We start from the raw sequence: 27,524 nt of genomic DNA on the forward strand, positions 1-27,524 counted from the left end.
TCTACCTGTAAATGTATAGTCAGAACATTTAGGCATCTAAGCACATTTGCCCAAATTCAGCTGTTACTTCCAACTGGAGTAGACATATTGAATTAATGAGTTTTACATAAGTGTTGTCTTGTAGCAATCGGAGACGGAGACCACATAAGATGGAAAGTATAGACTTTGTTTTCCAGCTGGCTGTGTCCCGGGGAATCTTTTCCAAAGCCTGGGCCACAATTGCCCTGGGACAATATCTTTTACATCATCAATACACAGAGGTGGTCTCAACGTTCGGCCTATACATTCTATTCTGTAATTGGTTATTCACTTAGCCCCAGCCCATTACTTTACATAATTTCATGATCCAACTTTACACAGTATGTTACTGTATAAGTACATTCTGACCTTTTACATTTTCTTTTGACTTATTTAACAAAGTTCTTATACACATATTGTTTTCATATTGCTATCTAGTTATGCAAGGACTATTTTTGCGTAAGCAGGAAAGGACAAGCTAATAGCATAATCAACATCTTCTGTTTGTTCTTTTCAGTTTTGACTTTTTACCCACAACCTTCATCCTACTCTGGTCTTCTCACTACACAGACAATCTTGCTTTTCTGCCTCTGTCCTCCTCAGTCTCATTGTTCAACAGTTGAGAGTATTGGTAATATTCCGGCTGTTATAGGCGACAATGAATTTTCCTACACAGACTGCTAATAATACACTTGCCTTTGTTAAGTTACTAAGGTTGCAATCCTAAATGCACTTGCTCTGGAATAAGCCCCATTTAGACACAGTAGGATTTCTGAGTTAACATACATAGCATTGCTCTGCATGATAATTTAGGACACACTGTAACAGTAAACTGGTCGGAAAAATCATTGCTCCACCTCCCAACATTTTTAATTTATTCTCTTTTCTCTCAAAAGCTTCCAGCATTTGTTGCATAGCCAAACACAGACTTTCCTCCGCTGCATATCTCCTGAAACCCCCTTGTTTGCTGTCCATCTAACAGTTAAGCTGTTAACATTACTTGCTGAACGCCAGGAGCTTGCTGGTCAGTTTTGTTCAAGTTCAGGTGAGAAAGATTAAAAACCCTGTTTTACAAAACACCGAATTCATAAGTCCAGTGATGTGTTATTTTTTAAAAAATTAAACCTGGGCAAACAACATTACTTGCTTCAAGATTTCTGTAGCTTACTTTAAAATCTTTTTGAGTCTGTTAAAATTTTAGGCTCTCAATTGACATGTCTGTCAAGTAAATACCCAAAAATAAATAAATTCTTACATACATGCATCATCATACCTAGTGCAGCCTCTGTTTAAAACAGGTATGAGTCACCTATGTATGTCTGTGTTGCATATTGCTTTGGCAAGTGGGTCTGTGAACTTGTCAAGTTGGAAAGAATTTCTGTTTGGCTCAGACATGTGGGTGAATGGTTGGAACTCTTTGTACCCCAAATGTGTATAGCTTGAACTATGAGCCATTGCTCATGTTCCACTTTCTAGTTTTCCTTGAGGCTTTAAAGAAGAACAAATATCTTGAGTGATAAGGCACAATGTTCTCAGGTTCTTCGTGGTGCACAAAGCTTAGTCCCAGCTATCAGTGGGTGAAGCACCCTACTGTGTTGTCAAGCCAAAAAGCACAGAAGACAGCAGCTGAATTCTTTTCCTTCCAATCCTCCTGGCAGAGGCACTTAAAATGGAAGCCAGAAGTACTGAGTTGTTAAGCCTAATAGTATCCACATGAGGAAAGCTATGAGAGCTACCATTTTTTGTGCTTCCCTATTTACTGCCGTTCAGAGTTGCTGACATAGAAAAAAAACCTTGTACAGGGGCAGGTCAGTGAAGAACAGGTTAGTTAAGTGAAGTAACTGGGGTGGAGTCATTATCTCAAATACTACTATTTCAGATTTGTTTTAGTGGATTTATTTTCAGTATGCGAGAGTTGCTGTTATTCCCTTTTCCTTCCTCTGAAGTAGATTTGAAATGTTATCTTAGCATTTTTTAAAATATAAAGTGCCCAGAGAACCAATGAAGGGAACAAGTAAACATTGAATTCAGTAAATGCAAAGTGATCTTTGTTGGGAATAATAGTAATTTTGCTATTTGATTATGTTGCAGTGTTTTGTAAAATTGTTTTTACAGAAACCTGTCTACTTTTGGCACTCTACATGTATATCACGTCAAGACCAGATAAATCGGCATCTGAGATGCTTTGGCTACAGTTAGAACAAGAGGTAAAGAGGGAGAGAATATCGGCCATCTGTTGTTTAACTGAGAATGCCAGAATCAAGCAATTATTTCTTTTGATTTTGAAAGTTCAAATTACTATTACAAAATTTAGATTGAAAACCAAAAATTTACGTCATTTTCATCTAACATAAATCAATACCTAATTGCAGAAATTCTATCTCATGAGAAATTACAGCAGGGAGTAAGGAAGTTTGGTGCCTTTAAAAGGACTGCAGACATGCATTTTAGATTGTTCTGTGTACTGCTTTGTTGGAACAGAATATGCGTAAGAAAGCTTTTGAAGCCTTCTTAAACTGATCAGTAAAACTGACCTTAAAGCCATCCTGAGCACATTTAGTCAGAAATAAGATCCATTGTGTTCATTATGCAAGTGTGTACAAGTTTGCGACATTAATTTCAAATTTTACATTTGGGGTGGAGTGAGGTGGCTGTCCTTGAGTTATCTTTTCACATATTACCTGGTCTGTCGGTGTTTTGTTTTTGTATCAACTTAGACTGTTCGCTTCCTGACCAAGTGTGTGCAGTGTTGTAATCTCTCTGTATTACTTGTTGGAACGGAATGCCAGTGCAACTCTGAGGTAAGCCAGTGAAATTACCGTATATACTTGACTATAAAGCCCTAAATGGCTTGGGCCCAGGATACCTGAAGGACCGCCTCTCCCCATATATTCCGTCCCGCACCCTCAGAACATCTGGGCAGCAACTACTTAGGGTTCCCGGGGCCAGGCTTGTCTCCACGACTAGGAAGACTTTTTCCATCGCCGCCCCGGCCCTTTGGAACACGCTGCCCATAGAGCTCCACTCGGCCACCTCCCTGGCCCAATTCAAAAAGGATTTGAAGACCTTCCTTTTTGGCAACGCATTCCCCGATTAAGTTGTCCTATGGACCTCCTTCCGCCGCACCGGCAAGAGGACCGGCTAACTCGGGGCTTTTTTGTTTTCATTGTAATGTTTTTAATGCTGTATGATGTTTTAAAATGATGTAAACCGCCCTGATCTGAGGAAGGGCGGTATATAAATAAAATTTTTATTATTATTTATTTATAAGTCAACTTCATGTATAAGTCAAGGGCAGGTTTGGGGGCCAAAATTATGGATTTTGATATGACCCATGGATAAGTCGAGGGTAAAACTTACCATCAAATAACAAAGGATGTAATGGGTGAAGCAAAGGAAAATGATGCTAAAGATCTCTAAGTGTTTGACAGGCATAACTGTTTGTGCTCACCCTAAAGGCTGGATGGATGAGAGAGTAGAGGGGATCCATGCTTCTTTTTGATGCTCCCAGGGTGGACTAAGCCAGTGATGGCGAACCTATGGCACGCGTGCCAGAGGTGGCACTCAGAGCCCTCTCTGTGGGCACATGTGCCATCATCCCTGCACAGAGTTTGCCAAAGTTTGTTACTAGAAAGCCAGAGGAACATGGCACTTTGCGATAAATAAGTGGGTTTTGGGTTGCAGTTTGGGCACTCGGCCTAGAAAAGGTTCATCATCACTGGACTAAGCACTCATATTTCACTAGGTCATAGTTCCTTTTTTGATAAAAGTTAAAAGTGCAGTACTTACATTGACCCATGGATAAGTCGATCCAGTTTTTTGGGGTCAATTTTTTACTAAAATTTCTAGACTTATACATGAGTATATACAGTAAAAGACTCGTGAAATTTAGTTAGTTAGATTTCAATTATGCATAGAGAAGGAGAAACCTGCAAAATTAACCTAGTCTCAATGTAATATTGTTGTAATGTTGCTATCAAAAAGCTTTTATTTTATGCTACATAATATCTTTAATATTTCTATTCCTAGAGTGTTATTCTTTGTTGCAACACTGCCACTTACTAAACATAGTAAAAGCTTTTAACTCACCACCCCTGCAAAATCTGTATGAGAATTATATTGTGTTTTCTCCTGCAGGTAGTGAAGGCTCTGATTGTAATGTTACATAGACAGTGGCTGACAGTCAGAAAGGTGGAAGGAAACTTGTTCGATGTGCATGGAAAGCAAGTCATTCAGTTTTTACGGGGCACTGTTTTACTCTTGCACAGCCTGTCTCAAAAGGATAAACTCTTCCATGAACATTGCCTAGAAGTGCTCCATCAGTATGATCATGTCATGCCTGGTGTCAGGGCAATCCTCCGAAAAGCTGGAAGGCTGAAAGCCTGTGAAGGTAAAGTTGCATATGTGAAATTTGTCTTTTAATGAAAATTAAAATAGCTTGCAACCCAACCCTCATGCACATTTACTCAGAGGTAGAAATTAATACTGAATTAAATAAGACTTGATCCCACATAGGTGTGCACAGACTTGCAGCTCGAATCCTGCTTTATATTATTCAGTCTCTTCGGTGCTGATCATAGTAACATTTGTTTAGCCTGTAGGTTACTGTCATGGTACTTCATTGTACACTTAAAGTAAAAGTAAATTTCCCTTCCTTCCTAAAGTGTAGGAATCTTTGGGCTAAGTCCACCTTATCCTTAGCTAGAGTAGATCCATTGAAGTCAAGAAGACCTATTAGCTGTAGCTAACAAATCTCATTTATTTCATTGGGCCTGCTTTAAGTAGAACTAAGTCTGGATTAATTAATACCTTATTTTAATACTGTACTGCAGTAGTACTGCAACTGAACAACACAGTAAGCATATTGTACTTTTACTTACAATTTCTGTAGTAACAGGACAGAAAACCAGAATGGTGAAGAATGTACATAAATAAGACAGTTGCACTCAGATTTTTAATGCATAGCATGTGTTCTGTTACTGAACTACAAATCTTTTAGATCAGCCACCTCCTCCAAGCAGTAGCTTTAGGTACATTCTTTAAGGAAATATCTGAGATATTTCTCACCTCAGTATTACTCATTGAAATTAAAAGCTTGTAATGCAATAATTTATAGGTAAACACATAAAGACAAACAACCATAAGGTCCATTTAGCTTCCAAATTCCAGTTATTGAGTTTAGTAGATGAACAGGGACCTCTAGATCAGGGCAGGAATTCTACAGCCCTCCAGCATAGCCAGTGATGAGGAATCTTGGGAATCGCAGTTCAAGAATAATTGGAGATCGCAGTTTGCCTATCCCTGCTTTGGATCATCCATGCTTAAATAACCTTAACAAAATACTGATTTTCCTCCCAAAATTTCTTGCATTCATAAAATGTATCTTATCTAATTTCAGAACTTGCATTGGATGAACTATATCCTTTGGAGGCAGAAGTTGATGATCAAGAAATGGAATGCAACTAATCTCAACTAAACATTGGACAGATTAACTTTCAGAAAAGGCTGACTTTGCAACCTAACTGAATACAAGGCTCATAAACGTACAATATAAAAAAATGTACAATTGGCCAAAGATCAGTTATCAGAAACTATCACAGTTGAAATAGTATTTTTTTACTGTTTTATTAGATGAATGTCCCAGTGTAATGTAGAATATTAAAGCACTGATATCTGAAGAATGTGATATTAAAAATTACGTATGTAAAATATTATTGGACTTTGTGTAATTTGATCTCTTTAAATATTTGCCATACTTTATTATTTAATAGAGATCATATTTTTTAACTGCATAGGTGTTTTGTTTTTTAGAAAATATTAGTCTGACCGTAATCATATCCTCACTTAACTGGGAATAAATCACTTTGAAGTCAGTAAAATTTATTGCACGTGTAGGATTGTTCTGTTTATGTGTGTACACAAATACTGTATATGACTCAGAGGATTCTACATTTAGAATCCACCTTATCAATAAAATTAGAGATCCTTTGTACCATGGAAGATTCAGTACTGGCAGACTTACATAAAATGAAGCAGTCTTCCTTAAAATGGAATGAAATCCAGAGTTGCCATGTAACCATTATTAGATAGTGAGAAAGTGTAGCAAATACATATCTGGTACTACCATGGTGTAGTGGCTTGAGTGTGCTGGACTGACTATAACTTTGGAGACCAGGGTTTGAATCCCTTCTCGGCCATGGAAATTGAACGAGTGACCTTGAACAAGTCACATAGTCTCAGAGGAAAGCAAAGGCTGAACAATTCTTGCCAAGAAAAGCCCATGATAGGTTCACTTTGGGGTCGCCTTAAGTCAGAAACTACTTGATGGCACACAAGAACAACCAACACTGACATATCTTTATTTTCCACTTCAGAAGCTATTAAACTCTTCATACAGAAACCAATTCCATTTACAAAAGAACTTGATTTTTCATTTTGAATAACTGACTCTGACAAAAAAAAGTAGACCTTCAGGAATTACACTTCCACTTGGACTTAAAGCAGTTTGCTCCCAAGCCAGTGAAATCAGCATAATGAAAATGAACAGATTAAATGTTGCCTTGGTGTTGTTGTTAATCCTTCAGACCTCCTGATGCCTCTAATAGTTAGAATAGAAGCCACTGTATAATGCAGTGATCAATTGCAACTCATTTTGTCATGCAGCAAGATGTTCTGACTTCAGGTGCTTCTACATTATTGACATCAACTCTGCTATGCAACAGGCTGAGGTGCCATCAAATCATTATCCATTAAATTTCTGGCTACCCAAATTCCTACTGCAAAAAGACCCAGATTAACAATGAGGTTTCTGTGGAAATCATTATGGTCTATGGCGAAGCAGTAGGCCTCTTGGATCCAGTTCTGGAGCCACTCGGGAGAGTGTGCTCGAGCTCCTGCTGTTGCTGCTCCCACCTAGCACCATGACCCCTGACACATACCTCAGGGTGGAAGCCACCCGGCATCCAGCGCCAGAAGTGAGCACAAGTTCTGTTTCCACAAGAATTCACAGGGACAGAATTTGCCATTTTAGATATTTCAGGCTGTCACTTTTTCATGCAATCAATCTTAATGACAGTTTTTTGTGGGTTTACATTCTGGAAGAATTTATTCCAGATGTTTCGCTTGTATCTTCAGAGAATGGTAGCATAGAGGTGTGTGGTGTGTGTGTGTGTGTGTGTATATATATGTGTGTGTATATATATATATATATATATATATATATACACACACACACACACACACACTGTGTGACACAGTATACGGAGCGCCATGAGCGGACACGATTTATGCAGCTTCCAGCGTACATGGAAGCTGCTCAGGGAAGGAAACTGGTTGCTCTGCCACATGCATGCTCCGCCACCTGCATGCGCCCCATTATTTCCTATGGGGCTCGAGCATAGGCAGATTTTCCCTTACGCGGGGGGATCTGGAACAGAGAGGGCCCACTGCATATATCCCCCACACCTCCATGCCACCATTCTCTGAAGATGCCAGCCACAGATCCAAGTGAAACATCAGGAATACATTCTTCCAGAACATGACCACATAGCCTGAAAAACCCACAAAAAACTATGGATGCCAGTCATGAAAGCCTTCGACCTCACAGTCTTATGCTTCTACATAGAAGACAGGATTTTGCTAGAGGTATCAGCCCAATATGTCTCTGCCTCCTTTGTATAAACCTTACTATCAGCAATGGAGAATCTTTCTTCAGGTGCCAATTTTCCTGAGGAATTACATCTTATATTTCTGCTTTTTATACATGCACACCCATTAACTTACAGTATATTGTATTTCAAGACTGAACCTATGTAATTTTGGGTCAGTTGCAGATTAGCCAGGCAGTTCAACTAAAATAAGAATTTGTAGAGATTAAGGTGCAGTTAATTCTTCTAGGAATATGTTGAACTGCGATCAGGGTTTTACATGTGTATTTTAATTACATTGTTTTAAGTGCCTGATAGTGAAACCTGGGTGGGATTTTGTATTTTGCTTTTTTTACTTACAATAGCCTATTACAGACAGCCAAAATAAAGCTGCTTCGGGTCTCTTTGGAGATATGCTATTTAAATGATGCATGGGTCCTAAGAATCCGGAAGCTGCACCAAAGCTGCACTCCAGTGCTTAGGAATGGAGTGTGGCTTTGGTGCGACCTCCGGACTCTTAGGACCCATGCATCATTTAAATAGCATATCTCCAAAGAGACCTGAAGCAGCTTTATTTTGGCAGTCTGTAACAGGCCAATGTGAAAACATTACATTTAGACCTGTTGTACAGAGTTATAACTTTGTGCTTTTAGGTGCTTCTTTTGTTTCAGTGATGTCTGTCAGTCGTTTGGTTTTCTTAGGTGGTCCAAAACACACTGCAGAAATATTCCAGTTTTGCTAGGGAATTCTGGGAAATGTTATTTTGTGAGACATTTAGCCTTCTCTGTCAGAGAGCTCTGGGGCCACAATAAACTACAATTCCCAGGATTCCCTAACACTGAGCCAGGGCAATTAAAGCAGTCTCAAACTGGATTATTACTGAAGTGTGTTTTGGACCTTTGTGCTCTAGGAAGGGGACAAGCAGAATTATTTATACTTCAGTCAGTTGGGAACAAACGACTCTCACTGCTTCCGTACTCTCTCTCTCTCTCTCTCTCTCTCTCTCTCTCTCTCTCTCTCTCTACACACACACACACACACACACACACACACCTTACTCCTCTTTTGAAATCAGCATGCTGTTTAACCAGATCACAAAGCTATTTCCAACCTTTCTTTTAAAACCTAAAATGAAGGGGATTCCATCATCTGTAGGGTTGTCATAAGTCAGGACCTCCAAACCGGGACAAATGTGGGACAAATGTAGGACAACATTTTCAAATGTAGGACACATCTTTTTTTTAAAAAAATGGATGACACGCAAACAAATTGGATGATTTTTAAAAAAATGTTAATATAAATGCATGTTTCTTAGGCATGATGAAAATGGAGGACATTTTGCCATTATTCCTAGACAGATGGCAGAAATGGACTTCCCTTTCTGGCCAAACCACCCCCCTCCATTCCCAAACATACACAACAGCACATTTCGGCATTGAACATGGCTTTACTTAACATTGCATCTTGCATATTTCAGAGGCTTATTGCATAACCAACCCCTTTGGGTTTAACTCTGAACATGGGTTAACATGGCTGTGCATATTTAACATGTCAAGGTGGTTTAACAAGAAGTCGATTTAACCTTGGTTTCAGGTGTCTTGCACCAACTATACTTCTCAGAAGTGTGTATTTTGGTTTTTCTTCACTGCGCATGAGTTTGTAAAAATCAGAGCAACTTACATTGGCCATGCCTCAGAGGCTTGCTGATATCAATATCACCACCACCATCATCACTATCATTGTTAAAAGAAAGCAGACCTTTTAGCACGAAAAGCACCAAAAACACACAGAAAAGGCACTTGGGAAAAATACATATTGGAAAAAATACACTTTAAAAATACAATTAATAAAAATAAATACTGGAAAAATACACTTTAAATAATACACTTAATAAAAATAAATATTGTAAATGGGCACCCACCCCATCTCCTCCTCCTCTTCCTCCTCATCTTCCTCCTCTTCCTCCTCCGCGCCAAAAAAGGGCAAAGGAAATGGCCCTTTCCTTTCCCCTCTGGCTGCAGCCTGGCCCAACAGAGGAGGAGCGCCTCCTCTGGAGGCTGGCTGGCCAATGGGAGCAGACTGGGGCTGGAACAGCCCTGCCCCCTGCCAGCACTCACAGGCTCCGGCCTGCAGAAGGGGCGGGCTGTTCAGTCCCAGCCTCAGAGGAGGAAGTCTTTCTCATTAGCTCTGCGCGCGGCCCTGCAAGGGCGCACGCAGGGCTAGCCTAAGCGCTGGCGGGCGGCCAGCAAAGGCCGTGCCACTGGTGGTGGGCGCACTGGCGACTGCGCGAGCAGCCTCACGCAAGTGATTGCATGTGAGCGGCTCCACGTGAGCACCCGCACACGAGGGCTGCAGGAGCGCCTGCACACAATGGCAACCTCCTCGACCCGGGACAAACCTGGGTCAAGGAGGAAACTGTGAAGGGACGCCCCCTACCGGTAGAAAACTGGGAATGTCCCGCCCCCAGGTGGGATATGGCAACCCTAATCATCTGAGATAATATTTCAGTCACAAAGAGTTTTTATCTCTAGGGAGTTGTTCTTTATGTGTAATTAAAAAAAATCTCTTTCCTTGTAATTTTTATTGATTTGGACCCTATCCTCTGGAGGACCAGAAAATAAACTCACTCCATCTTCTTTGGCTAAGCATAATCCCCCCTGCCGACTTTTTAGTATTTTATTTGTGCTCCTATGAATGCATTTTAGCATTTTGATATACTTAAGTTGTGTTCAGAACTGGAGACAATACTCAAGGTCTTTTCTGTCCAAAGTGGAATAATGTACTATTAGGTCACTCAGTCTGGACACTAGGATGTTTGTTTGTTTTTATGAAGTCTAGAATTGTATTACAGTCGGTCCTCCTTATCCATGGATTCAAGCATCCACATCTTGAAAATATTCCAAAAAAGTATAAATTCCAAATAGCAAATCTTGATTTTCCATTTTATATAAAGGGCACGATTTTACTATGCCATTGTATTTAATGGGATTTGAGCATCCACGGATTTTGTTATCCATGGGGAGTCCTGGAAGCAAACCCCAGTGGATCCACAGTATTTCTTCATCCTAACCCAATTTTATTACCCTATTCATGCACCACCTATTCTGTATTTGGCAAGTATTGTAAATCTTTGTAGATACCTCTGCTGAAATGGATTTTGTTGCTTTTGGTCCAGTTGTCCAATCTGTTAAAATAATTTAGAATGCTTATTTTGTCCTCTGATTGTATTAGCTATTCTCCCTAGTTTCATGTCATCTGAAAACTGATGAGCATTTCTTTTATTTCTGTACCCAAGTCATTTATAAAACAATACTGGGAACAGAAGAGAACTTTACAGCACCCTACATGTCACTATTCTCCAGAATGACTAAAAATCTTTGGTTGGTCGTTGACTAAGTCCATTTCTTCTCCTTTCTGAAAATGGAGACAATATTTGCCTATCTCCAGCCTCTGAGCACTTTACTTCTTCACCCTAGTTCTCAAAGATTATATAGTTGGCTCTCCATATCCACAGATTCTACCATCCATGACTTAAAAATATTGTTGTTTTTTTTTTGGGGGGGGGGGGGAATGGAGTCTTTGATTTTGCTATTTTTATATAAGGGATCACATTTTACTGTCTGCGCCTGGCACTTGCCTATCAATTTATGGCGACCTCACTAATTTTGTAGGGTTTTCTTAGGCAAACAATCCTCAGAGGCGATTTTGCTAGTTCCTTTCTCTGAAATATTGTCTACTGCATCTGATATTCATTGGTGATCTCCCATCCAAGTATTAATCAGAGCTGACCCTGCTTAGCTTCTAAGATCAGGTGAGATCTGATGCCTTTAGGGTATTTAGGCATAAGTCTAATTAAAAAGATTGTACGTACAGTGCTGTGTAAATTTACAGCGCTTTATAAATAAAGGTTAATAAAGGTTAATAAGTTCTGTGTAACGTCTATATAGGATTGGGCTATTTGGACTTGTCCCTTCAATATGGCATGCACATATGCATGTTTATAATGACCTTTGCTCCTAGTATTACAAATACATTCTGCCCTTCCTATCCACAGCTTGAAATATTCTAAAAATATATAAATTCCAAATTCTTTCATTTTGCTATTTTATATAAAGGAAACCATTTTAATAATAATAATAATAATATGTTTTATTTATAGACCGCTATTCCGCGATGATCATAGCGGTGTACAGTATATACTCCCCCACTGTATATAATGGGACGAGCATCCACAGGTTTTGGTATCCATGGATGGTCCTGAAAGCAAACCCTAGTGAATACCAAGGGCTCACTGTACTGGTGTTAGGAAGGATCGAATTAGGGGAATTTTAATTAGCTCAAATACGAGAGGCGTGTCCTAGTCCAACCCCAAGAGAAAGAGACTCAACTGCCAATGAGGTGCAATTAAACTATGGCCTGTTACAGACAGCCAAAATAAAGCTGCTTCGAGTCACAGTGGAGGTATGGTGTTTGAATGATGCATGTGCCCTAAGAGTCCAGAAGCCACACCAAAGCCATGCTCCAGTCCTTAGGGCTGGAGCGTGGCTTTTGTGCAACTCTGGACTCTTAGGACGCATGCATCATTGAAACACCATACCTCCACTGTGACTCGAAGCAGCTTTATTTTGGCTGTCTGTAACAGGCCTATGAACATTTATTAAAGCCACACAACAAAAGGGATCGCACACATACACACAGTCAATGCTATAGCAAGGGAGGGGTGAGTTTGAGGAGTAAAGGAAGGAAGAGAGAGGCACTGTTGGGAATATTTAACTTAGACGTCTTCTCCAAGGAACTGAATGAGAGGTAGGATGGATAGTGGATCACGGCCGTGGGAACGGGGAAAGGAAAGAGCGGCCGCTGTGGCTTAAGAGCTGAGTTCTGGCAGGCAAAGCTAACTTAGAGGCCCGGTGACAGTGAGCTTGGCTTCGCTCAAGTGATTTCAGCAGAGCAAGATGCTCTTGGAATCTCAGGCTCGGAATGCTCAACAAGCCCGGTGAAGGGCTGAAAACTTGGACCTTATATAGGGCTAAACAGGCCCTCAGGCAATGGCTGCCTGCGAGACAAAGGCTTTGATTGCTTGGGCTTTGTCTAAGCCAAAGGTACACAATGGTTACACAATGCAAGAGGTCTGACACTTTTCAGGAGAGCAGATACCTTGATGGCTGAGCCGTTAAGTTAATCACTGGCTCGTTAAGAAGGAAGCCACAACTATTGTCTTCCTTGTGCTGGTCCCTGTGAATCTGGTTTTGCAACTCCCAAAGACTTCCTCTGAAAGGTTTAATTCTACCTTTTTCCTGAGACCTGGCCTTGTCAGGGCAGCTGGCTACGTGGTCTCCTCACTCTCAGGTTAATGGCAGCTTGCTGTGGGGTCAGTCAGGGGTCATAGCTTCAGATTGCATGGCACCCAAAATTTAATATAAATCCATACTTGGTAACACTGGCAATTCCTTCATTGCTTGCCATTCCAGGTTTGTTTTTATTATTATTATTCCTGGAAGCCTCCATCTATTTAAAGTACAGTAGCCAGGTATTTCTTATACCGCCTTGGACCGAAATCCCTCCCTGCATAATTTGTTTCATTTCTGCCAGGATAGGTTCCATTGTCTTTTTCTTCAGTATTAGGACCTCTAGGAGCTTTGCAGGTAGAGTGTGCACTTCAAGGTTGCTTTCACAATTGCTGGCTAAATGGATTCTTCACGTTGCCATCATAAAAGAACCTCTTCATAGTGCAGATAAAAATTGCTCCAACAGGTTTGTTGATATGAGTCAATATGTTGTCAAATCCACATTTGTTGGACTTCCATCAGTCGAAGTATAGTGTCTAGATCAGAAGTAAAAGCACCTCTCTGTTCTGCTTTGGTCAGTCTTCACCTGGACCTCATTCACACTACATAATAAACCCATTTTTGTGTTGGATCGTTTTGAATCGATGGAGCGATTCAACACAGACTTTGCTGTGATTGAACCGCATTAACAATTGGATCAATTAAAAATAGATTCTAAAATGTGTGACGTCACAGGGAACCAAATCCCATCAACAACGCGTTCACACGTGTGTGGAACCAAACCATTAAAAAAAAGCAGTAAATGCTTCAGATACAGAAAGCCAGTTTACCTGGCTTTAGCGCTGCCCCCCAAAACTGTGTCAGAGAAATTGGCACCAGTGCGAACAAGGGCCCTTTAAAGTGGTTTAAAATGGTTTGAAAAGGTTTATTATGCAGTGTGAATGAGGATACTGGAATACTGTGTCCAGTTCTGGGCACCACAATTCAAAAAAGATGTTGAAAAGCTGGAGTGTGTCCAAAGAAGGGCAACTAAAATGGTGAAGGGCCTGGAAACCATGCCCTATGAGGAATGCCTTAGGGAGCTGGGGATAGGGTTGCCATAACTCCGGACCTCTGAAATGGGAAAAATGTAGGACAAAATTTTCAAATGTAGGACACAGAAAAATGTGTCCTGCATTTGAAAATTTTGTCCTACATTTTCCCACGGAGGGGAGCGGAGGCCAAGCGGCAAGGGAAAGCCTCCACTTAAGGAGGCTTTCCCTCCCCGCCTGGGCCCCGGGCCTCGCCGCGATCGGAGGCCGCGGAGGAAGGGCCAGGCCGTGGGCGATTGCCGGGGCCTCCCTTCCTTCCCCGGCCTCCGCAGAGGCTGAGGAGGAAGGCGCAAGGCTGCCGGTGATCACTGGGGCCTCGCCTCCTTCCTGGCCTCCGCGGAGGCCAGGAAGGAGGGAGGAGGCTGCAGGGAGGCGGGGAGGTTGGCGTGGCTGCGCGCAGGAGGCGCCACCTCCCTGCAGCCTCCTCCGCCCCAGGCCTCACTGCCCTCCTCTTCCTCTGCGCGGCCATACGCGGTGGAGTAGAAGGAGGGCAGCGAGGCCCCCCGGGTTGCTCCGCAACCCCGCTGCAACCGGGCTTTACCTGGTTTTTGGATGGCACCCGTGCCGGGAGCGGGCAGGTGCCGCCAAAACCGGGAAAAACCCGGTTGCAGCCGGGTTATGGCAACCCTAGCTGGGGATGTTTAGCCTGGAATAGAAATGGTAACAAGGTGCTATGATAGCCCTGTTTAAATATTTGAAGGGATGTCACATTGAGGAGGGAACAAGCTTGTCTTCTGCTGCTCCAGAGACTAGAACCCAGAGCAATGGATGCAGGCTCCAGGAAAAGAGATTCCACCTCAACATTAGGAGGAACTTCCTGACAGTAAGGGCTGTTCGACAGAGGAACACACTCCCTTGGAATGTAGTGGAGTCTCCCTCCTTGGAGGTCTTTAAGCAGGGGCTGGATGGCCATCTGTCAGGGATGCTTTGATTGGGAGTTCCTGCATGGCAGAATGGGGTGGACTGGATGGCCCTAGTGGTCTCTTCCAACTCTACGATTCTATGAATTTGGGTGGATTTAATTTTATTTCAGATTCCCTGATGGTGTCAGTATTAAAGCTAAGTGGTGCATGAAGTTGGTAACACATTTCTTCTTTCCCTGCTGGAGGGCCAATGTGATGGTTTGAGGCATTGGACCCTGGAAGACCAGGGTTCGAATCCTGGCTCTGCCATGGAAGCCCACTGGGTGGCCTTGGACAAGTCCCATTCTCTCAGCCTCCTCAGGGGAAGGCCATGGCAAAACTCCTCTGAAGGAAACTTGCCAAGAAAAACCCAGGAAGGCACATAACAACATCAACAACATGAAAGTGAAGCTGAGGGGAAGAGAGGCAGGAGGAGCTGAGGAGAGTTTCACTTTCGTTTCCTTGAGGAGCAGGATGTTGTTCTTCAAAGCCTCAAGACAGACAACAGAAAAGAAGGAAGGAAGAAAGAAAGAAAGAAAGAACGAAAGAAAGAAAGAAGCAGCAATCTCAGGGAGTCCCAACTTCGCCGTTCATCCAGTAAGTATTTCTGAAAACAGGGAAAGGAAGGCTTGCCAAGAAAAAGCCAGACAGAGACCTTTGCAACAGGCATCCTCCTTTTCCCGGATGCGTCCTCCATTCCACCCTTCTGCCCAGGAGGACTGCCCCCAAGTGTCCTCCATTTCGAGCCTTACTGGAAGCACGAATTTCCCTTTCTGTGGTCCCAAACACACTGTAGAAATAATGCAGTTCGAGACCACTTTAACTGCCCTGGCTCAGTGATGGGGAATCCTGGGAACTGCAGTTCATTGTGGCACCAAAAGCTCTCTGACAGAGAAGGCTCAGTGTCTCACAAAACTGCAGTTCCCAGAATTCCCTAGCCTTGAGTTAAAGCCATCTCAGACTGGGTTATTTCTGCAGTGTGTTGGGGACTATAGAAATGTAAAACCATGCTTCTTTAGTCAGGCTCAGAATGGAGGACATTTTGGCATTCTTCCTGGACAGAAGGTGGAAGTGTGGGACATGTCCTGGAAAAGGAGGACCTTTCAGCACCCAGGATTCATAATAAAGCAAACAACAGAAAGAAGAACATGGTTTTACATTCATGTTGGAGCAGTACAACTAAACTGCATAAAAGACACCAGGCTAGCTTTCAAAGCTTCACAGGCTTCTTCATGAGGCAGATAGATAGACAGATGGATAGATGGATATGGTATGCAGAGAGATCTTGTAGCACCTTTGAGACTGCAAGAAAGAAGTTGACAGCATGAGCATTCCTAGATGTCAGTCTATTTCTTCAGATGCATTTGGATGCAACTTCATTCTTTCATAGTTTTGGGTGGGTTTTGGCTATGTTTTTTGTGGCCATGTTCTGGAAGAATTTATTCCTGATGTTTCGCCTTCATCTGTGGCTGGCATCTTCAGATGATCTTCTAGACACTATACTTCTATTGATGCGGCCTAAAACAGCTTTGGCCTTGTTAGCTGCCACATGGCACTGTTGACTCATGTTCAGCTTATGGTCTGCTTGGACTCCTAGATCCCTTTCAAACGTAGTTTCAGTCAGCCAGGTGTCCCCCATCCTATATCTGTGTGTTTCGTTTTTTCTGCCTAAGACCTTACATTTCTCCCTATTGAAATTCATTTTGTTAGCTTTGGCCCAGCTTTCTAATCTATTAAAATCATCTTGAATTTTAATCCTGTCCTCTGGGGTGTTAACTATTCCTCCTAATTTGCTGTCATCTGCAAATTTGATAAGTAAGCCTTCTATTCCTTCATCCAAGTCACTGATAAAGATGTTGAATAGCACTGGCCCTAGGACAGAGCCCTGTGGGACCCCACTGGCCACTTCTCTCCAGGATGAAAAGGAGCCATTGTCAGTCAACCATTTACAAATCCATGTAACAGTTACCTTGTCTAGCCCACATTTTTCAAGCTTGTCTGCAAGAATATCATGGGGACCTTGTCAAAGGCCTTACTGAAATCAAGATATACTATATCCACAGCATTCCCTTCATCTACCAAGCTGGTAATTTTAGCAAAGAAAGAGATTAGATTTGTCTGGCATGACTTGTTTCTCTGAAACCAGTGTTGACTTTTTGTGATTATGGAGTTGCCTTCTAGAAGTTCACAGACTCTCTGTTTAATGATCTGCTCTAGAATCGTGCCTGGTATTGATGTCAGACTAACTGGACGATAATTGTTGGGATCCTCTTTTTCCCCCTTTTTGAAGATGGGGACAATATTTGCCCTCCTCCAGTCTGCTGGGACTTCTCCTGTTCTCCAGGACTTCTCAAAGATCCTTGCCAATGGCTCCGATATTACATTTGCCAGTTCTTTTAATACCCTTCGATGTGGTCCATGTGGTCCTGGAGACTTAAATTCATTTAGATTAACCAGGTATTCCTGTACTTCCTCTGTACTTATTTTGTCTTTCAGGTACTCTCAAAGGTGCCATAAAATTGCTCTACATGCTGATTTACAGACTAACACAGCTATATCTTTTAACTCTCTCTCCCTCCACACATACATACACAGACACACACATCCCACACACACTGACCTTGAACAAATTACATTCTCTCAGCCTCAGAGGATATTAAGGGCAAACCCCTTCTGAAGAAATTTGCCAAGAAAACCCCAACCATCTTAGGGTTACCATAAGTCAAAAATGACTTGGAGGCATATAACAACAGCAACAACAACAACAACAACACACACATACACAGAGGAGGAGTTGTTGGTGTTTTCAAGTTGTTATTGACTTATGGCGACCCTAAGAACATTGTGGGGGTTTCTTGGCAAGTTTTTTCAGAGGGAATTTGCCATTGCCATCCTCTGATGCTGAGAGAGTGTGACTTGCCCAAGATACTCTGTGGTTTTTCATGGCTGAGCCAGGATTCAAAGCTTGGTCTTCAGAGTCATAGTCCAGTGCTCAAACTGCTACATCACACTGGCTTTCTATAAACACACACACAAAGACACACACACACACACACATATATACACACATATATATATATATAGAAACATACACATACACACACAGGGAATAATGACCTTGTGTGGTGTAGTGGTTTGAGTGTTGCACACTGGGAGACCAGTGTTTGAATCTCTGCTCAGCCATGGAAATCCACTGAATGACATTAGGCAAGTCACACTCTCTCAGCCTCAGAAGAAGGTGATGGCAAACCTCTTTTGAAGAAATCTCCAGAAAATCCCATGATAAGGTTGCCATAAGTCAGGAACAACTTGAAGGCACACAAGAACAACAACAAAAAGAGAGAACCTCACTCCAATCCAATCCACCACTGTGACAAGTTTTTGTAACTTTATCACTTTATCAAAATCACTTGAAGGCACATGACAACAGAGGAAATAAAATGATAGTGTTTTGGTCCTGGTATCTACATTCTGCTTTGCATGGTATATGAAGTGTGTGTAGATGAAAAGTGAGGCACTTCTATGACAGGAAGATGAGTGGGAACAAAAGGGGCATTTTGGGAATGGTGGCCAAAGCACAGTCCCTTTATTTCCTGTGTGTGATGTGAGTAAGAATCTATTAATGAAGCCTATGTAGCTTTGAAATCAATCCAGCAAGATGACTTTTATGGCACTTGGTGGCCCAATAAATGCATCACTCAAAGCCTTGAGATGATCCAGAAATAGCTTGTAGATGATTTCATATAAACTTCATGACACATCAGTCTTGTGAGTAGGATTGTAAGGATGGGATTTGAGGAAGGAGTGAGAGATCGCTTTTGGAAGGCAACCTTTCCCACCCACCAAGGACAGACCAAGTGGTTAATGCCTTGGAGCAATCCCCAAAATAGAAATTTGCATATGTGTGAACTATTTTAACAGTACAGAAACTAGATAACATAATAGAGGACAAAAATCAGCATATTCTTCAGACTGCCATTTAATGCCCCTTATCCCATGCATTTTTAGTCAATTACCCAAGCATGTTGTATGATAAAAGATAATTTGTTCCTTCATTGTTGAAGAAAGAGTCAGCTGCTACCCCAGACAGCAAAAGATCAGGTTCCTGTATTGCAGTCAGGCTGGAGCAAATTCAGTTTTTCACTGGTGTGGAAGTGGCCAGCTGCTCCAGGGCTAGCTTGTTGTTGTGGAGTAGTTTGTTTGGCAGCATATAATTATTTCCACCAAGACCTTCCTGCTGTCTGCAGCATCAGCTGGGCCACCAGCTCATTGTGCGTTCTGACAGGACCAGCCTTATGATGGGATGACAAAGGTGGCTTTAATTCATACCCAGAGCCTTTTGAGAGATACTCTTCTAAGACTTGTTCTTGTGAAGTTGGGGAATAAACCTGTCAATGACACAGCTCTGGTACCAGTGCTAGGCATGGAGGCCTTTGCCACTGGACTGTGTATATCTTCTGGCATCCTCAGGGTGGCATTTCCCCATGTGTAATAATAATAATAATAGTAATAATATAATTTATTTATACCTCCCCAAAGGATCAAGGCAGATAACAACCATAAAATCACAATAACAATGATTAAATATAAATCTCTAACCCCCAATTAAAAGTTACAACACATCATAAAATACAATATTGTTGCATCCATCAGACAGTTCCCAACTGCCAGGGACAACTCTGCAGAAAATCAGCTCTTAATGCATAGCCTTCTTCAAACTGCTATGCTGGACTGCAACTTCCATCTTCTTTCACTTGCCACTATACCTAAAACTGACCTTCTTTAATATTATTATCATTATTATATTAATGTTCCGCTTTTTTCCGCAAAGTTGGAACTCAAAAGCGGCTTTGAGACATGCCCTTTACTCAACTGAATGGAGCTCATCCCAAAGCACTTTGGTTAGCTCCAGTTAAGTAAGTTAATTTGCAGTTGAAGAATATTTTCTGCTGATTTCTGGAAATCTGGGAGGTTGCTGCCACCCACTGTAGAGAAAATGGAGCAAGGTGGCTGAATGGTTTGCTTCAATCTAAAACAGCTTCCTCTGTCTGACAAGGCTTTTGCTGCTGGTGGAAGAGTTCTGTTACTGTAATCCCTGCTGACAGTCCAGCAATGTAGGACAGTGATAACTGGCAGCTGAACAAGAACACAAGCTGTCCCAGCATTTCCTTGGCCATTCACTGGTCATTTGGGTGAGGGGGATGGAGTTGCTCCTGGATGTCATTTGGTTGCACTGTACAGCTTGTGTGAAAAAGCTGCGCAAGGTGGTAATGCATATCTTCTTGAACAACATCCAGAAAAGGACTTTTGCCTGTGCAATCCCCAGTTATTCAGTGACCTGCTTTCAAGTCTTAGGTTGCTTTTACCTTCCAACCTCAGAAGGCCCCCTATCACTAACACTTGCCCTGCCTTTGCCCTTTCAACATTCTCCCTTAAGGGTATAAGAGCCAAGATCTAAGTGTCTCCCTAAGCTTCGATATATTAGATAGCGTATTTGCTTTTCTTTCCAGTTTATAATAATCACTTCAGTCCGAGTAATCTACTGTTAAATAAACAGTAACTTTTATTGGGAAACATACAGAAATAAAGTATCTGATGTGTGTTAACTTCAAGCTTAGTATGGTTACACTGACACCCAACACGTGGCAGGCTTTCAGGCACTCTTTATCTTACTCTGTTCTCTAGACACACATCTCTCTGTAGCTCTTCAGGTACCTCAACTCTTTTCCTCCCTTCTCTCAACTCCAATGTCATCTGAACAAACTTAACTACGGACCTAACCACCCCACCTCTCAACACAACCAGGTTGGGTTCCGCTCCTCCTATGCTGTCAGTTGCCTGGAAAATAGCTATCAAGCTGCCCTTCATCCCAAACTAGCTCATTTTTAAAAGCACTCAATCACACACATGTATAAGACACCAGGAGGATTCTAGTGCTGTTCATATATTCATTATGCTCTGAAAGCAGCAAATAGTAGTTGAAACTATACAGTACATTCATCAATATGGAGATAGACGGATGCTACTAACAGGAGAAAGCATCTTCAAAGCCAGGTCACAGCTATGTGCACCCAAGTTGATCAGTATTTTAATAGTTATTTTTACTCGTATTTGCAGGCCAGTTCACAAGTAAATATAGAGTTAATAGGTTTAACTTAAAATCTGCATTCCATGGATGCCTCTCATGTCCTTACTCACTTTTTAGTGGTTTTTTTCATAGGTCTCAAAATGTGTGCTGCATCTGATTCTCCCTCCAGAGGTCTTTATGGACCTAGAAGCAACAGGTTTACCCCCCTATCGACCTAAAATTGCTGAAATGTGCTTGTTTGCTGTGACCAGACATGCCTTGGAGAACCCGCAGTACAGCAATTCTCATCCTAAGCCTATTCCTCTCATCCCTCGTTTAGCAGATAAACTCTGTATCTGTATTAATCCAGATAAGCCATTCACCCCAATGGCAAATTCCATAACAGGACTGTCCAATAAAATGTTTTCACAGAACAGAAAACAAAGCTTTAATGTACACATTTGGCACATGATGATAGCTTTCTTCAATCGACAACATCCACCAATCTGTTTGGTAGCCCACTATGGCGATGGCTATGATTTTCCCTTGCTGAAAGCTGAACTGTCTGCACTGGGTCTCCCAGGGCTTGATGGAATCTACTGTGCAGACACTTTGGAAGCCCTGAAAGCCCTGGACAGAAAGAACAACCGGCTTCACCAGTTAATGTATGAACCTATGCAATATGACAAGAAGACAAAATATGGACTTAGTGATTTATATTTTGAATTCTACAAAACGTATCCTTTGAATAGTCACAGTGCAGAAGGAGATGTCATTACACTGATCAGTGTCTTTCAACAACGTGCCAGAGATCTTCTGTGCTGGATGGATTCAAATGCAAGGCCTTTTAATAGCACTAGAGCCATGTATGAGGAGAATGAAAGGTATCCTGCCTTTTCTCAAATACCTGAGAAGATTCAACAAATATATCCCAATTGTTTACAGATAAGGTCACAGCAACAGGGAGCACAAAGCTGTTCATTCAGTCAAGATGGTATTGAACCACTGGCTCATAAGTGCAGTTGTCCAGTCAAGGCAATGCTCCGAAAAGCTGGAAAGCTGAAAGCCTGTGAAGGTAAAGTTGCTTGTATGAAATTTGTGTTTTAATGAACATTAACATATCTTGCAACCCAAATCTTGTGCATGTTTACTCAGAGATACAAATAAATGCTGTATTAAATGAGACTTGATCCCACATAGGTGTGCACATACTTGCAGCTCAAATCCTGCTTTTTATTATTCAGTCTCTTCAGTGTTGATCATAGTAACATTTGTTTAGCCTGTAGGTTACAATCATGGTACTTCATTGTACACTTAAAGTAAAAGTAAATTTCCCTTCCTTCCTAAAGTGTAGGAATCTTTGGGCTAAATCCACCTTTAGCCGTAGCTAGAATAGACCCATTGAAGTCAAGAAGACATATTAGCTGTATCTGAGAAATCCCATTCATTTCACTGAGCCTATTTTATCTAGAACTAATTCTGGATTAATTAATGCCTTCTTTCAATACTATTCTACAATGTCTTGAATTCATAAAATGTATCTCCTCTAATTTCAGAACTTGCATTGGATGAACTGTATCCTTTGGAGCCAGAAGCTGATGATCAAGAAATGGAATGCAACGTGAGCGAAAAGCTGAGCAAGAGGGAGGAGGCAAGGCTGTAAAAGCTGCTCCAGCACCAACTCCAGCTCCAGAGCGACCAGTTGAGCAAGAGGGAGGAGGCAAGGCTAGAAAAGCAGCTCCAGCACCAACTCCAGCCCCAGAGCAACCAGCTGAGAAAGAGGGAGGAGGCAAGGCTACAAAAGCAGCTCCAGCACCAACTCCAGCCACAGAGCGACCAGCTGAGAAAGAGGGAGGAGGCAAGGCTACAAAAGCTGCTCCAGCACCAACTCCAGCCCCAGAGCGACCAGTTGAGCAAGAGGGAGGAGGCAAGGCTACAAAAGCAGCTCCAGCACCAACTCCAGCCCCAGAGCGACCAGCTGAGAAAGAGGGAGGAGGCAAGGCTACAAAAGCAGCTCCAGCACCAACTCCAGCCCCAGAGCGACCAGCTGAGAAAGAGGGAGGAGGCAAGGCTACAAAAGCTGCTCCAGCACCAACTCCAGCTCCAGAGCGACCAGCTGAGAAAGAGGGAGGAGGCAAGGCTACAAAAGCTGCTCCAGCACCAACTCCAGCTCCAGAGCGACCAGCTGAGAAAGAGGGAGGAGGCAAGGCTACAAAAGCTGCTCCAGCACCAACTCCAGCTCCAGAGTGACCAGCTGAGAAAGAGGGAGGAGGCAAGGCTAGAAAAGCAGCTCCAGCACCAACTCCAGCCCCAGAGCGACCAGCTGAGAAAGAGGGAGGAGGTGAGACCACAAAAGCAGCCCCAGTAGCAATTCCAGCCCCCGAGTGAACAGCTCTTACTGGAACTGTAAAATAAGATAATTTAAAGAAACTGCATCTCAGATATTGCAGGCATTAAATAAAGGAGTAATAATACTGCAAATTAAGGATCTCCATAATAATACAGAAGAAATATGGCAAATAATAATAAATCATTACCATAAGATGATCCTAAAGGAACTTCTTCAAAAGAAATTATATTAGAACCTCATAAGGAACTGGATATTAATACTACCCTTTTAGAAGAAATAAGGAAAATTGTAGCAGATTTATAAAAAAAGAAATAACAGCAAAATTTAAGGAAGAAATAAAAGAATTTAGAGAAAAAATTAAGGCAGATATATAAAAAGAATTAAGCATATTTTAAAGATAGTATAACAAAAATTACAGGAGAAATAAAAGTAATAAACAAAAAAAAATGACAAACTCAAGAAAAAATAGAATCATTACAGAAGAAAGTATGCACCATAGTGAAGTCGAAGGCTTTCATGGCCGGCACCCGTAGTTTTTTGTGGTTTTTTTGGGCTATGTGGCCATGTTCTAGAAGAGTTACTTCCTGACATTTTGCCAGCATCTGTGGCTGGCATCTTCAGAGAATGCTTGCTTGGAAAGGAGTTGGGTATGTATATACTGTGTGACCCTGGGAAGGCAGGAATGGTTTGCATGTGGGTTGTTCTGTTGCTAATGGCAGGCCTCAGGGTGGTAGGGTATGCAAAAGAAGATTAGTGTCTGCTTGATTAGTGCTCATTGTCTGCTGGGAAACCCCTGACCGTGGCACATTTCTCATTTGCATTTGTTGAGTCTTCTTCTTGCTATTTTTCAGGACTGGTAGCCAAACCTTGTTTATTTAAAAGGGTTTCCTCTTTCCTGTTGAAATTGTCCAGGTGTTTGTGGATTTCAATGGCTTCCCTGTGCATCCTGACATGGTAGTGGTTGGCATGGTCCAGAATTTCAGTGTTTTCAAACAGTATTTTATGGCCAGGATGGTTTGTGGCATGTTCTGCTACTGCTGATTTTTCTGGCTGGCCCAGTCTGCAGTGTCTCTCATGTTCCTTGATTCTTGTTTACACACTGCGTTTGGAAACATTGCAAACAAGAATCAAGAAACTCTTCTTGAACATGGCCACATAGCCCGAAAAACCCACAAAAAACTATGCACCATAGTTTGCAAGCCCTGGCTTCCTATAGAAAAACATCTCCATTTAAATCCACTTGCTTTTTTCTCTGGTCCCTTTTGCCAGACCTGGCTTCCTATAAAAAAACCTGTCCATTTAAAACCATCTCTACAGTCCCTTTTTAAAGACCTTGCTTCCTATGGAAAAAAACTCTCCATTTAAATCCATTTGCTTTCTTTCTCAATCTGATGTTAAAACCTCTCCAGAACCTGGGAATCGGTTGGGAGAGGTCCAGAGAAAGAGAAGGAGGGACAGAAGTGGTATTTCCCCCTTTCCATCCATCCTTATAGCCCCCTAACTTTTACCCTTGACTTATCCACGGGTCATATCAAAATCTAGGATTTTGACCTTGAAACCTTCCCTCGACTTATACATAGGTCGACTTGTACACGAGTATATACGGTACATTTGTTAACGAAATATTTGAGACATTTCTCACCTCAGTATTACTCATTGAAATTATATGCTTGTAGTGCAATAATTTATAGGTAAACACATAAAGACAAACAACCATAAGGCCCATTTAGCTTCCAAATTCCAGTCATTGAGTTTAGTAGATGAACAGGGACCTCTAGATCAGGGCAGGAATTCTACAGCCCTCCAGCATAGCCAGTGATGAGGAATCTTGGGAATCGCAGTTCAAGAATAATTGGAGATTGCAGTTTGCCTATCCCTGCTTTGGATCATCCATGCTTAAATAACCTTAACAAATACTGATTTTCCTCCCAAAATTTCTTGCATTCATAAAATGTATCTCCTCTAACTTCAGAATTTGCATTTGACGAACTGTATCCTTTGGAGGCAGTAGTTGATTATCAAGAAATAGAATGCAACTAATCTCAACTGAATATTGGATTGATTAACTTTCGGAAAAGGCTGACTTTGCAGCCTAACTGAATACAAGGCTCATAAACGTGCAATATAAAAAATGTAAAACTGGCCAAAGATCAGTTATCACAGTGGTGTGATGATCCCCCCCTTGTGGTCTATGCAGCCAAACAGCAGGTCTGCCTTGCCTTGGCTCTTAGTCCCAGCAGATCCTTATCTTCTCCCTGAGTCTCCTGGCCTATGTTCCTACTCCTTGCAGAGTTGAAGATGACCCCTGGAGATCCTCAAATCATGCTGCCACCACCCAGTGAATTCATATTGGATTTCCCTTAACATACACTGGGACTTGTTAAGGACTTCTACTTCTCCTTCTTGCTAATCTTCTCCAGCATCAACCAAGCTGGGACATGTGTAAAGGAGTGTCGAAGTAGCAGATACTTTTAAGGAAGTATTTATTATAATTAAGCAAAACAGAACAAAAAGATATAAATCATGCAAGATCTTAAGGGCTTTGCAAGTACAGGAGCCCTGGTGGCACAGTGGTTAAATGCCTGTATTGCAGCCACTCACTCAAAACCACAAGGTTGCGAGTTCAAGACGAGCCAAAGGGCTCAAATTTGACTCAGGCTTGTATCCTTCCAAGGTTGCTAAAAGATTGTTGGGGACAAATTAGTTTACAGTTGTAAACCACTTATACACTGCTTAGGCGGTATGAAGCGGTATATAAATGAAGCTTGTTTGTTTTTACAATATATATAATTCTAAAAGTATTCATTTCATGCAAGCAACCAGAAAAATAATAAGGCCTAAACATTCTAATCTGACACATTCTCACCTAACTGATATACTGATGTAATATGCCGGCCTTGATGGATTTGAAATATAGGCCTGTTACAGACTGCCAAAATAAAGCTGCTTCGGGTCTCTTTGGAGGTATGCTGTTTAAATGATGCATGCATCCTAAGAATCCGGAAGCTGCACCAAAGCTGCACTCCAGTGCTTAGGAATGGAGTGTGGCTTTGGCGCGACCTCCGGACTCTTAGGACCCATGCGTCATTTAAACAGCATACCTCCAAAGAGACCCGAGGCAGCTTTATTTTGGCAGTCTGTAACAGGCCATAGTTACAGGTCTTAGCTTAGCATAGACTATCTGCCTGAATTATGCCTTCTTGCTACAGGTACAACACTAGTTTTCCTAACCTGTAAGACTAACTCGAGGGAGACATTCCCACCCCCAATTCTCACTGTACAAACCACTAACAGTTCAAGACTCTCTCTCTGCCTCTCTCTAAGTGTCACTCTCCAATTCTCACCTACTCTCAGAGGCTTTTTCCTCTCAGAAGCTTCTGGAAGAAACACTCACTCCTGCTCACTGGTTGGTCAAGTGAGCCTTCCATCAGCTGTGATGTCATTACTTATTTGCATGTGTCTCCCTCCCAGCTTACTCTTATTACCTGGCAGAAGTCTTCCAATGACTGGAGGCCCAGTCATTACAAGTGGAAATAGTATTTCTTTACTGCTTTATTAGATGACTTTCCCAGCATAATGTAGAATATTAAAGCCCTGATATCTGAAGAATGTGATATTAAAAAATACGTATCTAAATTATAGTTGGACTTTGTATAATTTGATCTCTTTAAATATTTGCCATACTTTATTTTTTAATAGAGATCACGCTTTTGTAACTGAAGGTGTTTTGTTATTTTAGAAAATATTACCTAGTCTGACCGCAATCATATCCTCACTTACCTTGGAATAAATCACTTTGAAGTCAGTAAAATGTATTGTACAAGTATAGGATTGTTCTGTTTATGTGTGTACACAAACGTATGACTCAGAGAGCTCTACATTTGGAATCCAATTTATCAATAAGATTAGGGATCCTTTGTACCATGGAAGATTCAGTACTGTCAGTCTTGCATAAAAATAAGCAGTCTTCCTTGAAATGAAATCCAAAGTTGGCATGCAACCATTATTAGAACATGAGAAAATATAGCAAATATGTATTTGGTCCCACTGTGGTGTAGTGGCTTCAATGTGCTGGACTATGACACTGGAGACCAGAGTTTGAATTTTGTCTTGGCCATGGAAACTGAATGAGTGACCTTGGACAAGTCACACTCTCTCAGAG

At 41.7% G+C, this 27,524-nt stretch overlaps 1 protein-coding gene and 1 pseudogene across 3 annotated transcripts in view; both read left to right on the forward strand.

Moving 5' to 3' along the window:
• The window catches only part of ATRIP (ATR interacting protein), a 43,468-nt gene extending 20,700 nt beyond the window's left edge, over positions 1–22,768 (forward strand). The window contains exons 10-14 of one of the 3 annotated variants that reach the window (XM_089523772.1): positions 915–1,063; positions 2,134–2,225; positions 2,736–2,819; positions 4,156–4,408; positions 22,569–22,768. In XM_089523772.1, the coding sequence (XP_089379898.1) occupies positions 915–1,063; positions 2,134–2,225; positions 2,736–2,819; positions 4,156–4,408; positions 22,569–22,675 (685 nt within the window). In that variant the 3' untranslated portion in view covers positions 22,676–22,768. Of the gene's footprint in view, positions 1–914; positions 1,064–2,133; positions 2,226–2,735; positions 2,820–4,155; positions 4,409–5,416; positions 5,902–22,568 lie in introns of those variants that run through there. The other 2 variants (XM_089523781.1, XM_089523790.1) reach the window with 2 other exon arrangements.
• Positions 21,117–22,119, forward strand: LOC149321534 (three prime repair exonuclease 2-like; annotated as a pseudogene).
• Positions 22,769–27,524: the final 4,756 nt, after the last annotated feature.

The sequence above is a fragment of the Sceloporus occidentalis genome, unplaced genomic scaffold (genome assembly GCF_023333645.1).
Source record: "Sceloporus occidentalis isolate IW3139 unplaced genomic scaffold, rSceOcc1.0.p SCAF_1, whole genome shotgun sequence".
Taxonomy (NCBI): domain Eukaryota; kingdom Metazoa; phylum Chordata; class Lepidosauria; order Squamata; family Phrynosomatidae; genus Sceloporus; species Sceloporus occidentalis.